This window comes from Cucurbita moschata, unplaced genomic scaffold (genome assembly GCF_002738365.1).
Source record: "Cucurbita moschata cultivar Rifu unplaced genomic scaffold, Cmos_1.0 Cmo_Scf00029, whole genome shotgun sequence".
Taxonomy (NCBI): Eukaryota; Viridiplantae; Streptophyta; class Magnoliopsida; order Cucurbitales; family Cucurbitaceae; genus Cucurbita; species Cucurbita moschata.
This window is the reverse complement of record NW_019268545.1, coordinates 1,595,054-1,612,316: the sequence shown is the minus strand read 5'-3', so window position 1 is coordinate 1,612,316 and position 17,263 is coordinate 1,595,054. Positions and strand designations below refer to the sequence as shown.

Genomic DNA, 17,263 nt, shown 5'->3' with positions numbered 1-17,263 from the left:
AAACTTCTTAATAATCTTAAAAGTAAGATATTGTTGAGCTATTACCCAATCTTTTGGGTTGATTGGGTTGACTCGACAAAAAATGTCAACCTGTAGACCGACCTCAATTTTCGAATGCCAAAAAATTCAACCGAACCCAACCCAACCGGATACACAGGAAATAGGCCAATTCGACTTCATGTACAAGTACTCTTTTGTTGAAGGTCGTTCGGTATGCTCATGTTGGTGACGTTATTGTTACTTTAATCAAGAAAGTTGTAGAATTACCATTGCTTAGCTTTCAATTTGCCTTTGACCATCAAATGAAATGTGAATAACCCGTCTTCAAGTGCAAAGGCAGAAGGGAGCTTGTTTAAGTAGTCTTAGGTTGTCCAATTCTCTGGTCATATAAACACCTCTGATCCTATTTTTTTTTTTTTTAATTTTGAAATAATATTTTATTTGTAATAAATAATATTAATAATTCACACAAACAAAATTAGTTGAACTTATCCATTTTTAGATCTCTAAATTTAACTATTTACTAAATTTAGGAATTTTGTCTTAAATTTATCATTTTAAAAAACATATAAATAGGGAAAGAAATGGAAAAAAAATACAAATCATCCACAGCTCATAAAAAATAAATAAATAAAATAAAATTTCTTTTCAGAAATTTCGATGAAGTTGTGGATGATATGCTTAGTTTTGATTAGCATGGTTGTGATGGCCCGAGCAGATGACAATGAGAGTAAACCCATTGACTTTTTGAATTGCAATCAACCAAATCCTCCTCCGACTTGCCTTAAAATAACAAATAAGAGATTTCCGAGCCCTCCCCTAACGGATGACCGTGGTTGCAACGCAATTACCCGTTGTCGTGGAGGAATTGGATCGGGTAGTCCACCACCGCACATTTGATTACTTTTTTGCCAATCGTGTAATGGCAAAACTAATGGTAATTGTATTTATGTATCTGCTCGATTCTATTACTTAATAATAATATACCTCATTATCATGAGTTTCACCTCTGGTATTTTTTAGTTTTTTTATTTTATATTTTAAAAAATATATTGAAATTTTAAAAAAATCTATGAATGATACTGTTACTATTTATTTATCTAATTTTAGTAAAACGAGTAAATGAAAATTTTTGTCAAAAAAATTATTGGAAATAAATTTATTTATCTAATTTTAGTAAAACGAGTAAATGAAAATTTTTGTCAAAAAAATTATTGGAAATAAAAGGTACTATCTAATTTTAGTAAAACGAGTAAATGAAAATTTTTGTCAAAAAAATTATTGGAAATAAAAGGTACCAAGAAAATGAAATTTTTAAAAATTAAAAAAGAAAAAAATGTATTTAAAAAAGAAAAAAAAATATATTGGAAAAAAACAAAGTTACTTTAATTTCTTTCTTTAATATCAGGAAATTTTGATTTGGGTTAAAAAGAGAAAAAAAAATACTAAAAATAAATAAATTGTTTGAACTCTATAATCTAATTCTCTGTTGTCCCATGCAATTATCTGTCTGTCTTTATCCTTAAAAGGTACTACCTTTAGCCTCACATTGTTTATAAACAAATTCAAGCAAAGAATTGCACCGAGGTAGGTTCGGGTTCCCTCTTTCCTCTTTCCTTGAATTAGTAGTGGAACGTATATCTCAAAAGTTCATGTGAAATTAGAATGAGATGGATTATTTAGAGAAAAAAATACTGAAAATAAATAACATTTAAATAGATTTGAATTGAATTAACTACGGAATGGTATGTTATTGATGATATCTTCCTTGGCATTTTCTAGGGAGGTTTATGCATCACATCGTCCAAATTTTATTACTTTCATATATCATGACATGATCATATCATAATGTAGCTTATCATGACATAATATATTTTGTTATGGTGTAATATAACATGACATACCTTTGACATGACATAACAGTTAGGATATCATTACACATAACTTACACCTAACATCATATAACATATCACTTATGATACCATAATATAACATCACATAACATAAAGTCATATATCCTAATATAATATTCAAGCATACGACACATGTAGGGGCCATCATGTCATAGCATAATATTTAAGCATATGACACATGTAGGAACAACGTATAAATAAATAAAAAATTAATAACATAAAAATAAAACAAAATCTCTTCATTAATTAAAGAGAGAGAGCAGTTGTCTCTAGCTCTTTTTTGTCTTCTAAGAGAGAGATTGAGAGAGAGCGGTTTCGTCTCCCTTTGAGAGAGTGCGGTTTCGAGCGGTTTCGTCTCCCTTTGAGAGAGTGCGGTTTCGAGCGGTTTCGTCTCCCTTTGAGAGAGTGCGGTTTCGAGCGGTTTCGACTCCCTTTGAGAGAGGGCGGTTTCGACTCCCTTTGAGAGAGAAAGAGGGCGGTTTCGACTCCCTTTGAGAGAGAAAGAGGGCGGTTTCGACTCCCTTCGAGAGAGAAAGAGGGCGGTTTCGTCTACGTTTGAGAGAGGGCGGTTTCGTCTCCCTTTGAGAGAGAGAGGGCGGTTTCGTCTCCCTTTGAGAGAGAGAGGGCGGTTTCGACTCCCTTTTAGAAGAATGATTTCGTTTCCGTTTAACAAGTAAGAGAGAGCGCTCTTTCGTCTCTCTTTGAGAGAGAGAAAGAGAGAGAGCGCGGTTTCCTCTCTCTTTGAGAGCGCGGTTTTGTCTCCCTTTGATTGAGAGAGAGAGCGGTTTCGTCTCCCTTTGATTGAGAGAGAGAGCGGTTTCGTCTTATTTTGAGAGAGAGAGAGCGGTTTCGTCTTATTTTGAGAGAGAGAGAGCGGTTTCGTCTTATTTTGAGAGAGATAGAGTGGTTTCGTCTTATTTTGAGAGAGATAGAGTGGTTTCGTCTTATTTTGAGAGAGAGAAAGAGAGAACAATTTTGTCTCATTTTGATTTCGTTTCCGTTTAACAAGTAAGAGAGAGCGCGGTTTCGTCTCTCTTTGAGAGAGCGGTTTTGTCTCATTTTGAGAGAGAGATAGAGCGGTTTCCTCTCTCTTTGAGAGAGTGGTTTTGTCTCCCTTTGATTGAGAGAGAGAGCGGTTTCGTCTCCTTAAGAGAGAAAGAGAGAGCAGTTTTGTCTCATTTTGAGAGAGATAGAGCGGTTTCGCAATTTTGTCTCATTTTGAGAGAGAGCAGTTTTGTCTCATTTTGAGAGAGATAGAGCGGTTTCGCAATTTTGTCTCATTTTGAGAGAGATAGAGCGGTTTCGCAATTTTGTCTCATTTTGAGAGAGAGATAGAGCGGTTTCGCAATTTTGTCTCATTTTGAGAGAGATAGAGCGGTTTCGCAATTTTGTCTCATTTTGAGAGAGAGAGATAGAGCGGTTTTATCTTATTTTGAGAGAGAGAAAGAGAGAGCAATTTCGTCTTATTTTGAGAGAGAGATAGAGCGGTTTCGTCTTATTTTGAGAGAGAGAAAGAGAGCAATTTTGTCTCATTTTGAGAGAGAGATAGAGCGGTTTTATCTTATTTTGAGAGAGAGAAGTTTTATCTTATTTTGAGAGAGAGAAAGAGAGAGCAATTTTGTCTCATTTTGAGAGAGAGATAGAGCGGTTTCCTCTCTCTTTGAGAGAGCGGTTTCCTCTCTCTTTGAGAGAGCGGTTTCCTCTCTCTTTGAGAGAGCGGTTTCCTCTCTCTTTGATTGAGAGAGAGAGCGGTTTTGTCTCCCTTTGATTGAGAGAGAGAGCGGTTTCGTCTCCTTAGGAGAGAAAGAGAGAGCAATTTTGTCTCCCTTTGATTGAGAGAGAGAGCGGTTTCGTCTCCTTAGGAGAGAAAGAGAGAGCAATTTTGTCTCATTTTGAGAGAGATAGAGCGGTTTCGTCTTATTTTGAGAGAGAGAAAGAGAGAGCAATTTTGTCTCATTTTGAGAGAGAGATAGAGCGGTTTTATCTTATTTTGAGAGAGAGAAAGAGAGAGCAATTTTGTCTCATTTTGAGAGAGAGATAGAGCGGTTTCGTCTTATTTTGAGAGAGAGAAAGAGAGAGCAATTTTGTCTCATTTTGAGAGAGAGAGATAGAGCGGTTTCGTCTTATTTTGAGAGAGAGAAAGAGAGAGAGAGTGATTTTGTCTCCGTTGAGAGAGTGAGAGAGGGAGAGAGCGGTTTCGTCTTTCTCAAAGAGAGAGAGAGTGGTTTTGTCTCCGTTGAGAGAGTTAGAGAGAGAGAGAGCGGTTTCGTCTTTCTCAAAGAGAGAGAGCAGTTTCATCTCCCTTTGAGAGAGAGAGGTTTCGTCTCCCTTTGAGACAAAGAGGTTTCGTCTCACTTTGATAGAGAGAGCGGTTTCGTCTCCCTCTGAGGGAGTGGTTTCGTCTCCCATTGAGAGAGAGAGAGAGAGAGAGGGAGGGCGGTTTCGTCACTCTTCGAGAAAAAGAGAGCGATTTTGTCTCCCTTTGAGAGAGAGAGAGAGCATTTTCGTCTCCTTTAAGAGAGAGATAGAGTAGTTTCATCTCCCTTTGAGAGAGAGTTGTTTTGTCTCCCTTTGAGAGGGAGAGAGAGAGAGCAATTTTGTCTCCGAGAGAGAGGGAGAGAGCAATTTTGTGTCCCTTTGAGAGAGAGAGCAATTTTGTCTCCCTTTGAGAGAGAGAGAGGGAGAGCGGTTTCGTCCCGCTTTGAGAGAGAGAGCGGTTTCGTCCCGCTTTTGAGAGAGAGAGTGGTTTCGTCTGCTTTTGAGAGAGAGAGAGGGAGAGCGGCTTTGTCTACTTTGAAAGAGAGAGAGAGGTTTCGTCTCTCTTTAAGATTGAGAAAGCAATTTCATCCCCTTTTGAGAGAGAGAAGTTTCGTCTCCCTTTGGAAGAGGAATAGAGAAGTTTTGTCTCCCTCAGAGAGAGAGAGTGGTTCATCTCCATTTGAGAGAGAGCGGTTTCTTCTCTCTAAGAGATAGAGAGAGCAATTTTGTCTCCCTTTGAGAGAGAGAGAGAGCGATTTCGTCCCGCTTTGAGAGGGAGAGCGGTTTCGTCCCACTTTTGAGAGAGAGAGTGATTTCGTCTGCTTTTGAGACAGAGAGAGGGAGAGCGGTTTCGTCCCGCTTTTGAGAGAGAGAGAGAGGGAGAGCGGTTTCGTCTGCTTTTGAGAGAGAGAGAGAGCGGCTTTGTCTACTTTGAAAGAGAGAGAGAGGTTTCGTCTCTCTTTAAGATTGAGAAAGCAATTTCATCCCCTTTTGAGAGAGAGAAGTTTCGTCTCCCTTTGAAAGAGGAATAGAGAAGTTTCGTCTCCCTTTGAAAAAGGAATAGAGAAGTTTTGTCTCCCTCAGAGAGAGAGAGAGTGGTTCATCTCCATTTGAGAGAGAGCGGTTTCTTCTCTCTAAGAGATAGAGAGAGATCGGTTTCGTCTCCCATTGAGAGAGAGAGAAAGCGGTTTTGTCTACCCTTGAGAGACTGAGAGAGCGGTTTTGTCTCTCTTTAAGAGAGAGAGAGCGGTTTCATCTCTCTTTAAGAGAGAGAGAGCGGTTTCGTCTCCCTTGAAGAAAGAGAGGTTCTGTCTCCCTCCGAGAGAGAGAGAGAGAGCGGTTTGTCTCCCGAGAGAGAGATTTTGTCTCCCTTTAAGAGGGAGAAAGAGAGAGTGGTTTCGTCCCGCTTTAAGAGAGAGAGAGAGAGCGTCGTCTCCCTTAGAGAGGGTGCAGTTTCGTCTCCCTTCGAAAGAGGGAGAGAGGTTTCATCTCCCTTCGAAAGAGAGAGAGCGGTTTCGTCTCCCTATGAGAAAGAGAGAGAGAGAGCTGTTTCGTCTCCTTTTGAGAAAGAGGGAGAGAGAACAGTTTCGTCCCCCTTTGAGAAAGAGAGAGAGAGAGCAGTTTCGTCTGCCTTCGAGAGAGAGAGAGTAGTTTTGTCTCTCTTTGAGATTGAGAGAGTAGTTTTGTCTCCTTTTGAGAGAGAGAGAGCGGTTTATCTCCCTTTGAGAGAGAGAGGAAACAAAGGGCATATACTCTCTCCATAATCCACGAATAAGATAACGCCGTAATCGAGCCTCACTCACTGGTTCTTCAGCATCTAATTCTGAAATTTCAGAACACAAATTTTTCACTTTCAAAAAATATTCTTTAACAGAAAAATTACCTTGAGTTACCATAGCTAGTTCATTCTCTAGAAATTACGAGCAGTATTTTTCTTAGTGAACAACTTTTGAAGTGTATCCCATACTTGCTTTGGTGACTTTAAATCACGAACATGATCAATATACTTCTTGTTAATCAAAGTTCGCAAGGTAAATAAGGCTTTTCCGCATTTGATCTTCCATTGTTGACGTAATTTTACATTCTGTGGAGTATCGGCTGGAATTTCTATGTCATCGCCTTCAATTAAATAACACAAATCTTGCCCTTGTAGATAAGCTTCCATGCATAACTTCCAATAACAACCAGCTTTTCCATAGCTATACCGATAGAAGCACTTCCACCATTCATCTCAATAAGCCAACCAGCTTTTCCATAGCTATACCGATAGAAGCACTTCCACCATTCATCTCAATAAGTAATAATATCAAACCGTACCAACTTGACTCTGATACCAACTGTCACAATATCTCACGCTCAAAGGTGTGAATAAATATGAAACTATTATTACTCAAAGATAGTAATACAAGGACAATTGAAATAATAAACGGGTTTATTGTGGCTTTTGTTTTAATAAGCGGAGGGCTCTTATTTAAACAAAAATAAATCCTAAAAACAGCTCCTACAAAAACTCTAGTGAAATAAACTATTCCTCTTAAATGGCTTAACAACTTTCCTAATTCCATATAAAATAAATTGCACTAATTTTGACATCTCTCTCTTTCAAGGACTCTCAAGGAGACGAAACTGCTCTCTCTCTCAAGGAGATGAAACCGCTCTATCTCTCTCTCTTTCAAGGACTCTCAGGGAGACGAAACCGCTCTCTCTCTCTCTTTTTCAAGGACTCTCAAGGAGACTAAACCACTCTCTTTCTCTCTTTCAAGGACTCTCAAGGAGACGAAATCGCTCTCTCTCTCTTTCAAGGACTCTCAAGAAGCCGAAACCACTCTCTCTCTCTCTTTCAAGGACTCTCAAGGAGACGAAACCTCTCTCTCTCAAGGACTCTCAAGGAGACCAAATCTCTATCTCAAAAGGAGACGAAACCGCGCTCTCTCTCGAAGGGAGACAAAACATCTAACCCTCTTAAAGGGAGACAATACCATTCTCTCTCTCAAATAGAGACAAAATCGCTCTCTCACTCTCAAAGTGAGACGAAACCGCTCTCTCTCTCTCTCAAAGGGAAACGAAACATCTCATTCTCTTAACCGGAGACGAAACCGCTCTCTCTCTCCCTCCCTCCCTCCCTCCCTCAAAGGGAGACAAAACCTCTCTCTCAGAAGGAGACAAACTGCTCTCGATCAAAGAGAGATCGCTCTCTCACTCTCAAAGTGAGACGAAACCGCTCTCTCTCTCTCTCAAAGGGAAACGAAACATCTCATTCTCTTAACCGGAGACGAAACCGCTCTCTCTCTCCCTCCCTCCCTCCCTCCCTCAAAGGGAGACAAAACCTCTCTCTCAGAAGGAGACAAACTGCTCTCGATCAAAGAGAGATCGCTCTCTCACTCTCAAAGTGAGACGAAACCGCTCTCTCTCTCTCTCTCAAAGGGAAACGAAACATCTCATTCTCTTAACCGGAGACGAAACCGCTCTCTCTCTCCCTCCCTNCCCCCCCCCCCCCCTCCCTCTCTCCCTCAAAGAGAGACAAAAACCGCTCTCTCTCAAAATGAGACAAAAACCGCTTGTTAGACGAACACGACTCTCCACAATGATATGATATTGTCCACTTTGAGCATAAGCTCTCATGGTTTTGCTTTGCGCTTCCCCAAAAGGCCTCACACCAATGGAGAGTGTATTCTTAGATTATAAACCCATGACCATTCCTTAAATTACCAATGTGGGACACTTTCATCCAACACTGCTCTCTCTCGAAGAGAGACGAAACCACTATTTCTCAAAGGGAGACGAAACCGCTCTCTCACTCTCTCAAAGGTAGACGAAAACGCTCTCTCTCTCTCTCTCAAAGCGAGATGAACACGCTCTCTCTCTCTCAAAGGGAGACGAAATCGCTCTCTTTCTCAAAAGGAGACGAAACCACTCTCTTTCTATCTCCTTCAAAGGGAGACGAAACTGCTCTCTCTCTCAAAGGGAGACCTAACTACTCTCTCTCTCTATCAAATGGAGATGAAACCGCTCTCTATCAAAGGCAGACGAAACCCCTTTCTCTCAAAGGGAGACGAAACCACCCTCTCTCAAAGGAAGACGAAACCTCTCTCTTTCAAAGGGAGATGAAACCGCTCTCGATCAAAGGTTGACGATACCGCTCTTTCTCTCTCTCAAAGTGAGACGAAACCACTCTCGATGAAAGGGAGACGAAATCGCTCTCTCTCTCTCTCAAAGGGAGACGAAACCCCTTCTCTCAAAGGAAAGGGAGACGAAACCACTCTCTCTCTCTCTTTCTCTCTGAAAGGGAGACGAAACCTCTCTCTCTCAAAGGGAGATGAAACCGCTCTCGATCAAAGGGAGATGATGCCCCTCTTTCTCTCTCTCAAAGGGAGATGAAACCTCTCTCTCTCAAAAGGAGACAAAATTGCTCTCTCAATCTCAAAGAGAGACGAAACCACTCTCTCTCTCTCTCGAAGGCAGACGAACTGCTCTCTCTCTCTTTTTCTCAATGGGAGACGAAACCGCTCTCTCTCTCTCTCAAAGAGACACGAAACCTCTCTTCCTCTTTCGAAGGGAGACGAAACTGCACCCTCTCTCTCAAAGGGAGACGACACACTCTCTCTCTCTCTCAAAGCGAGACGAAACCACTCTCTCTTTCTCCCTCTCAAAGGGAGACAAATTCTCTCTCTTTCAAAGGGAGACAAACTGATCTCCCTCTCTCTCTCTCAAAGGGAGATAGAACCTCTCTCTCTTAAAGGGAGACAAAACCGCTCTCTCTGTCTCTCAGAGGTAGACGAAACCGCTCTCTCTCTCTCTCAAAGAAAGACGAAACCGCTCTCTCAGTCTCTCAAAGTTAGACGAAACCGCTCTCTCTCTCTCAAATGGAGACGAAACCATTCTCTCTCTCTGAGGGAGACGAAACAGCTCTATCCCTCTTTCAAAGGGAGACGAAACCTCTTCCTCTCAATCTCAAAGAGCGACGAAGCAGCTCTCTCTCTCTCTCAAAAGTAGACGAAACCACTCTCTCTCTCTCTCAAAGGCAGACAAAACTGCTCTCTCTCTCTCAAAGGAGACGAAACATCTCTCTCTCTTTCGAATGGAGACGAAACCGCACTCTCTCTCTCTCTCTCAAAGGGAGACGAAACCACTCTCTCTCAAAGGGAGATGAAACTACTTTATCTCTCTCTTGAAGGGAGACGAAAATGCTCTCTCTCTCTCTCAAAGGGAGACCAAAATCACTCTCTTTTTCTCGAAGGGTGACGAAATCGCCCTCCCTCTCTCTCTCTCTCTCTCAATGAGAGACGAAATCACTCTCTCTCAATGGGAGACGAAACCGCTTCCTCTCTCTCCCTCTCAAAGGGAGACGAAACCGCTCTCTCTCTATCAAAGTGAGACGGAACCTATCTGTCTCAAAGGGAGACGAGACCACTCTCTCTCAAAGGGAGATGAAACTGCTCTCTCTCTCTCCCGAAGGCAGATGAAACTACTCTCTCTCTCTCTCAAAGGGAGACAAAACTGCTCTTTCTCTCTCCCTCTCAAAGGGGGAGGAAACCACTCTCTCTTAAAGGGAGATGAAAATGCTCTCTCTCTCTCTCAAAGGGAGACAAAATCGCTCTCTCTTTCTCGAAGGGTGACGAAACTGCCCTCCCTCTCTCTCTCTCTCAATGGGAGATGAAACCTCTCTCTCTCAGAGGGAGACAAAACCGCTCTCTCTTTATCAAAGTGAGACGAAACCTCTCTGTCCCAAAGGGAGACGAAACCACTCTCTCTCAAAGGGAGATGAAATTGCTCTCTCTCAAAGGGAGATGAAATTGCTCTCTCACAAAGGGATTCAAAACCGCTCTCTCACTCTCTCAACGGAGATAAAACCACTCTCTCTCTCTCTCAAAATAAGACGAAACCGCTCTCTCTCTCTCTCTCTCAAAGGGAGACAAAACCGCTCTCTCTCACTCTCTCAACAGAGACGAAACCGCTCTCTCTCACTCTCTCAACAGAGACGAAACCGCTCTCTCTCTCTCTTTCTCTCTCAAAGGGAGTCAAAGTCGCTCTCTCTCTCTCTCAAAGGGAGTCAAAGTCGCTCTCTCTCTCTCTCAAAGGGAGTCAAAGTCGCTCTCTCTCTCTCAAAGGGAGTCAAAGTCGCTCTCTCTCTCTCAAAGGGAGTCAAAGTCGCTCTCTCTCTCTCAAAGGGAGTCAAAGTCGCTCTCTCTCTCTCAAAGGGAGACGAAACTGCTCTCTCTCTCTCAGAGGGAGACGAAACTGCTCTCTCTCTCTCAGAGAGAGACGAAACCGCTCTCTCTCTCTCTCTCAAAGTCTCTCGTAGGGACGAAAAAAAGAGACAACTGCTCTCTCTCTCTCTCTTTTTCTCTCCTTAATTAATGAACTTATTTTGTTTTATTTTTATTTTATTTTATTTAATTAACTTTTTTTTATTTATATGTTGTTCCTACATGTGTCATATGCTTAAATATTATGCTATGGTATGGTCTCTTTTTTTTATTTATATGTTGTTCCTACATGTGTCATATGCTTAAATATTATGCTATGGTATGGTCTCTCTTAGAGACGAAAAAAAGAGACAACTGCTCTCTCTCTCTTTCTCTCCTTAATTAATGAACTAATTTTGTTTTATTTTTATTTTATTTTATTTTATTAACTTTCTCTTTCTCTCCTTAATTAATGAACTAATTTTGTTTTATTTTTATTTTATTTTATTTTATTAACTTTTTTTATTTATATGTTGTTCCTACATGTGTCATATGCTTAAATATTATGCTATGGTATGGTGGCCCCTACATGTGTCCTATGCTTGAATATTATATTAGGATATATGACTTTATGTTATGTGATGTTATATTATGATATCATAAGTATGATATGTTGTATAATGTTAGGTGTAAGTTATGTGTAATGATATTCTAACTGTTATGTCATGTCGAAGGTATGTCATGTTATGTTACACCATAACAAAATATATTATGTCATGATAAGCTACATTATGATATGATCATGTCATGGTATATGAAAGTAATAAAATTTGGACGATGTGATGCATAAACCTCCCTAGAAAATGTCAAGGAAGATATCATCAATAACATACCCGTCCGTAGTTAATTCAATTCAAATCTATTTAGGATCTTAAACATGTTCATGAACTTAAATGTTATTTATTTTTCATAATCTATCTCATTCAAATTGCACATTAACTTTTGAGATATACGTTCCACTACTAATTCAAGAAAAGAGGAAAGAGGGAGGGAGTTTAGTTCGAACCCAAACCTACCTCCTTTTCCTTTTTTGAATCTCGCTGCTATTGTTTGCTTGGAGGGTAATGGTAGTAACTTCCGTGAGGATAAAGACAGATAATTGCATTGGAAAACAGGGAATTAGATTATAGAGTTACGAACAAGTTATTATTTTTATAGTAATTTTTTTCTCTTTTTAACCCAAATCAAAATTTTCTAATATTAAAGAAAAAAATTAAAGTAAATTATCATTATGTTTTTTTTAATACACTTTTCCTTTTTAAATACACTTTTTCCTTTTTTTAATTTTCAAAAATTTCATTTTCTTGGTACCTTTTATTTCCAATCATTTCTTTGATAAAAATTTTCATTTATCATTCATAGATTTTTTAAAAATTTTAATATTTTTTTAAAATGTAAAATAAAAAAAACTAAAAAATACCAAATAACGAGGTGAAACTCATGATAATGAGGTATATAATTATTAAGTAATAGAATCGAGCATATACATAAATACAATTACCATTAGTTTTGCCATTACACGATTGGCAAAAAAGTAATCAAATGTGCGGTGGTGGACTACCCGATCCAATTCCTCCACGACAACGGGTAATTGCGTTGCAACCACGGTCATCCGTTAGGGGAGGGCTCGGAAATCTCTTATTTGTTATTTTAAGGCAAGCCGGAGGAGGATTTGGTTGATTGCAATTCAAAAAGTCAATGGGTTTACTCTCATTGTCATCTGCTCGGGCCATCACAACCATGCTAATCAAAACTAAGCATATCATCCACAACTTCATCGAAATTTCTGAAAAGAAATTTTATTTTATTTATTTATTTTTTATGAGCTGCGGATGATTTGTATTTTTTTTCCATTTCTTTCCCTATTTATATGTTTTTTAAAATGATAAATTTAAGACAAAATTCCTAAATTTAGTAAATAGTTAAATTTGGAGATCTAAAAATGGATAAGTTCAACCAATTTTGTTGGTGTGAATTATTAATATTATTTATTACAAATAAAATATTATTTCAAAATTTAAAAAAAAAAAAAAATAGGATCAGAGGTGTTTATATGACAAGAGAACGGGACAACTTACCTAAGACTACTTAATCAAGCTTCCTTCTGCTTTTGCACTTGAAGGACGGGTTATTCACATTTCATTTGATGGTCAAAGGCAAATTGAAAGCTAAGCAATGGTAATTCTACAACTTTCTTGATTAAAGTAACAATAACGTCACCAATATGAGCATACCAAAAGAAGGAAAGAGATACTCTATGGCATACGCAAGTAGTAGGACACGAAGGAACAACCTCGAACAACCTTTAACAAAAGAATTCTTGCACATGAAGTCGAATTGGCCTATTTCCTGCGTGTATCAATTGAAGTTTTTTGGATTGGGTTGGGTTCGGTTCGGTTCGGTTGAATTTTTTGAAATTCGAAAATTGAGGTCGGTCTACAGGTTGACATTTTTTGTCGGGCCAACCCAATCAACTCAAAAAATTGGGTAATAGCTCAACGATATCTTACTTTTAAGATTATTAAGAAGTTTAATATTGTGACTTGTGAATGTTTGATATTTAAATTTTATTAGATTTTAGTTACTACTGCAAGTAGATAAGTAAAGTTTTTTTTTTTAAATAATTTAAAAAAAAAGTAACGTGAAAACTCAACTCAAAAATAGAGAGTTAGGTTGTGAACTCTATTCGGGTTGCTCGAGTCATCAACCCAACCTGAAATTTCAGGTTGATTGAGTTGGTGACGTGAATGACCTGAATAAGGCTCACAGCCCAACCTTACCCAAAGCCTTTATTTTCGAGTGGAGTTGAGTTGGGTTGGAACGTTGGATTGTTTGTTTTTTCATTATTTAAAAAATTATACTTATTCACACGTTACATTAATAATAAAATTTTATAAAACTCAAATATCAAACATTTAGTCACAAAACATCACTATTATATGTTTAAAACGTCAAATATTCTTAATTTTCATAATAATCTTAAATACCGATTATGAACCTTATTTTCGGGTTACTTAGATTGATCTGACCAAAAAAGTTCGAGTTTACAAACCAAACTAAATTTTTCGATTTTTTAAAAACTCGATAGAATTTAACCAAATTTATATAAACCCAAACCGTTCCGAAACTAAACCCGTAATTTAATTTATTTAAATGATTGAATTAGATGCTATCCCATTAGTATATCCTCTCTTTATAAAAATAAAGAATATTCCATTTTCAATTCCTTCCTTCAAAAATTCAGTCCATTCCGACATATTCCTTAAATTATTCCTCCGACCAAACCAAATCTTCTTCTATATATAATATTAGCCGAATCAAAAATACAATAATAATGTCGGCTCTTCAACGGCTCATCGGAAGTGGTGACCAGCGTCCGTATCCGCCGTCGAGCTCCGGCAGCGAAAGCGAATACTCGGTCGACGAATGCCTTTCCAAGATGGTGGTTGATTTTCTCGAAGAGTACAGTGGTGGCACGAGTAGTTGGCCAGCGGAAGATTTATCCATCATAATCATATTCTTTACGATACATAACATTGTTGTATCGTTTTATCAATTTATCATAATCATAACATTTTTCTATACATAATCTTATAGCATCATTTTATCAATTTATCATAACCAGAGTGTTTTCTCTATATAACTTTATCGTATCGTTTTATCAATTTATCATGACCATATCTTCTTAGTCATATCGTCTCCCAACGTATCATAAATCATATCGTGTCATGAACGTATCCTAGCCTTACCTTTACGGGAACGCATCCTAACCGTATTGTTTCATGAATGTATCCTAGTCATACTGTTACAGGGAGGTATCCTAGTCATGCTGTTATAGGAACGTATTCTAACCATATCGTTCTATCAATCTATCATAATCATATCATTTTCTATACATAACCGAACCCTATCGTTATATCAATCATATCTTATTAATATCATTACATTACGTTTATTACATCATTTTCGTATCATATCACACACATATCATTGAACACATCATAACATAAGAATTATCATATCGTTCACATATCATAATACATACATAACATATCATAGTCATATCGATTCAGAACCACTGAGCACCATCTCACGATATTATATCGTTTGTAATATATATTAGTGATGCTTTGTGACTTGGGAATGTTTTATATTTGAGTTCTATAAAATTTTAGTTATTAATGTATCATAGAATGTGGATAAGTGTAGTTTTTTAAATAATTAAAAAATAAACAACCCAACGTTTCAACCCAACTCAACTCGAAAACAGAGAGTTTGAGTAAGGTTGCATTGTGAACCCTATTCAGGTCATTCGAGTCACCACTCAACCCACCTGAAATTTCGGGTTGGTTGGGTTGGTGACTCAAGCAACCCGAATAAAGTTCACAACTCAACCCAACTCTCTATTTTTTTTGTTGGGTTGTCAAGTTATGGTAGTAACTAAAGTCTCGTAAAATTCAAATATCAAATATTCACAAGTCACAGAGCATCATTAACATCGGTTACACCCTATTTTTGGGTTGATTTGGTTGACCCGAGAAAAAAAATTGTAACCCTACTTTTGGGTTGATTGCGTTGACCCGATAAAAAAAACAAGTTGACCCGATTAAAAAAAAAAAGTTAACTTAAAGACCAACCTGAATTTTCGAATTTTCAAAAATTCAATCCAACCCAAAAAACTTCAATGGGTACACGCAAGAAATAGGTCAATTTATTCTTGATCCCTTCTAGAACCTGAAATCGTGCCCCACAAAACAATGTGTTCTTAGTTCATCTCAAATGCAAATAAAAGAAATATATTCTCGACTTGGTACTGAATTTCTCTAGTATATATATTTTATCTGGATGATGATGGGAGTGCTGGTTCTCGAGATTGAATCTTTTAGCTTGTTGTCAAGGTCTTCAAAACCGATATTCATAGCCGAGATTTTGGTCTTCAAAACTGGACTTTATAGCATCTCGAGAACCAAAGGACATGGATTCTTCTATTTTTTAACATTGAAAATAAAGGAGAACTCCTCTATTTATAGAGATTTTTAGATTTTGGGCTCTCGACCAGTGACAATCTAAACGTGTCTTTCAGTGATCCTCTTTATAGTGAAGCCAATAAAGAAATGTCCATTGATAGAATGAATGCCAATATAGGACGGTGTATAGATAGGCCGGTGAAACTTAGACTTGAACTTGAACTTGAGGTGAGTGGAACTCGTCCTTTGGCTCTACGCAAAAATAAGTTCTTTGAAATTTATGGAAAACTCGATCTCCGCCGAATATATGGAAAATTTGGGAGAGATGAAGATTGAAAGAGAAGGTGTCGATGATATCAAATCGTGAGACTGACAGTGATGCGTAACAGGTCAAAATTGATAATATCTTCTAGCGATGGACTTTGACCAGCGATACGTAACAGGCTAAAACAGATAATATCAAATCGTGAGCCTGACCATGATACGTAACAGGTTAAAACGAATAATATCTGCTAGCGATTGACTTTCACTAACGATACGTAACAGGTCAAAACGAATAATATCGGCTAGCGATGGACTTTGACCAATGATACGTAATAGGTCAAAACAGATAATATCGGCTAGCGATGGGCTTTGAACAATGATACATAAGTGATATGTAGCAAGTCAAAACGGATAATATCTGCTAGCGATGAACTTTGACCCATGATTCGTAACAGGTCAAAATGGATAATATTTGCTAGCGATGGACTTTGACCAGTGATACGCAAGTGATAAGTAATAGGTCAAAATGGATAATGTTGGCTACATGGAGAAGTGTGTTAGTTAGGAGTTTTAGTAGACAAACCTGGTGTTCTAGTTCGTAGAAACTATTGCAGACTAACCAATCGGCTTCCTCCACGTTTCCAAACTGATTAATCACCACATCGGAGAATCCCGGATATGGGTTCACAACCTGGATAAACGACGGCATATCCGCCGTCGTCAGCGGCGGCATTCCGGCGATCCGAATCTCCTCCTCCGCCACCACCGGCACCTTAATTTCTCCCCTGTAAACATGGTAATAAATGTTATTCACAGCGCAAGACTGTGTGAAATACGCCACCGTCCTCAGCCCGAATTCCTTCCCCACATCCGAAACCCACGGCATAACTCCGTCGTACACCACGGCGTCGATGCGGCGGCCGGCGTCCTCCTTCCGCCGTATCAGATCCCGGAGAGTCTGTGACCCGTCATGCTTGAAGCGGTCGTGGTAGTCGGAGATGGAGACGGCGGAGGGAAATCCGCCGGCGTCGTGGCCGTCGGAGATGGTCTCGACGGAGAACGGCGGAGGGTGGTCGGAGTTGGGTTGGTTATTGAAAAGGAATTTGGTGACGACGAAGGTCACGGCGGCGCCCTTGTGATGGAGACGTTTGGAGAATTGTAAAAGGGGATTTATGTGACCTTGAGCTGGGTATGTAACCACCAGAAGATTAACTTTTTTCCCATTGTTGCCGGTTTTGCCCTCACCGTCCGCCATGGAAATGGGCCCGGAGCTTTTCTCTCTCTCTTTCACAATCTTGAGGTTCTTATGAATGGATAAAATGAGAATTGTTTGTGGATGGTAATAGTCGGAGGATATTTGAGGACCACTGTCGATTAATGACGTGAAAAAGACGATTATTTGAATTGCTACATTTTTTTAACCCACTAGAAAGTTCGGGTTACCACCTGTATAGAGTTTACAATTCAATCCAATCTAATCCTCTATTTTCGAGTTAGAATAAGGTTAGGTTGTAACCCTATTTACAGGTTAGTTAGGCTTGAACTTGAGACGAGCTAAGTTTTAGCTTGATCTTGAACGGAGCGAAACTCAACTTTAAATTTGAGATCGAACAAA

The 17,263-nt window shown here is 38.9% G+C and overlaps 1 protein-coding gene across 1 annotated transcript; it reads right to left on the bottom strand.

The window, feature by feature from the left end:
- Positions 1–6,296: 6,296 nt before the first annotated feature.
- LOC111463974 (UDP-glycosyltransferase 74F2-like) lies at positions 6,297–16,903 on the bottom strand. The gene is made up of 2 exons (XM_023108014.1): positions 16,269–16,903; positions 6,297–6,429 (listed from the first exon to the last, which is right to left on the bottom strand). Exons 1-2 carry the CDS (start codon positions 16,901–16,903, stop codon positions 6,297–6,299), a joined length of 768 nt encoding a protein of 255 aa, XP_022963782.1.
- Between the last annotated feature and the right edge of the window lie 360 nt (positions 16,904–17,263).

Coding starts and splice junctions, on each gene's coding strand:
- LOC111463974 (XM_023108014.1), bottom strand. CDS start 16,903: ATGGCGGACGGTGAGGGCAAAACCGGCAACAATGGGAAAAAAGTTAAT. Junction 6,430..16,268: donor AACGTGGAGGAAGCCGATTG/GTTAGTCTGCAA, acceptor CTATCGGTATAG/CTATGGAAAAGCTGGTTGGC.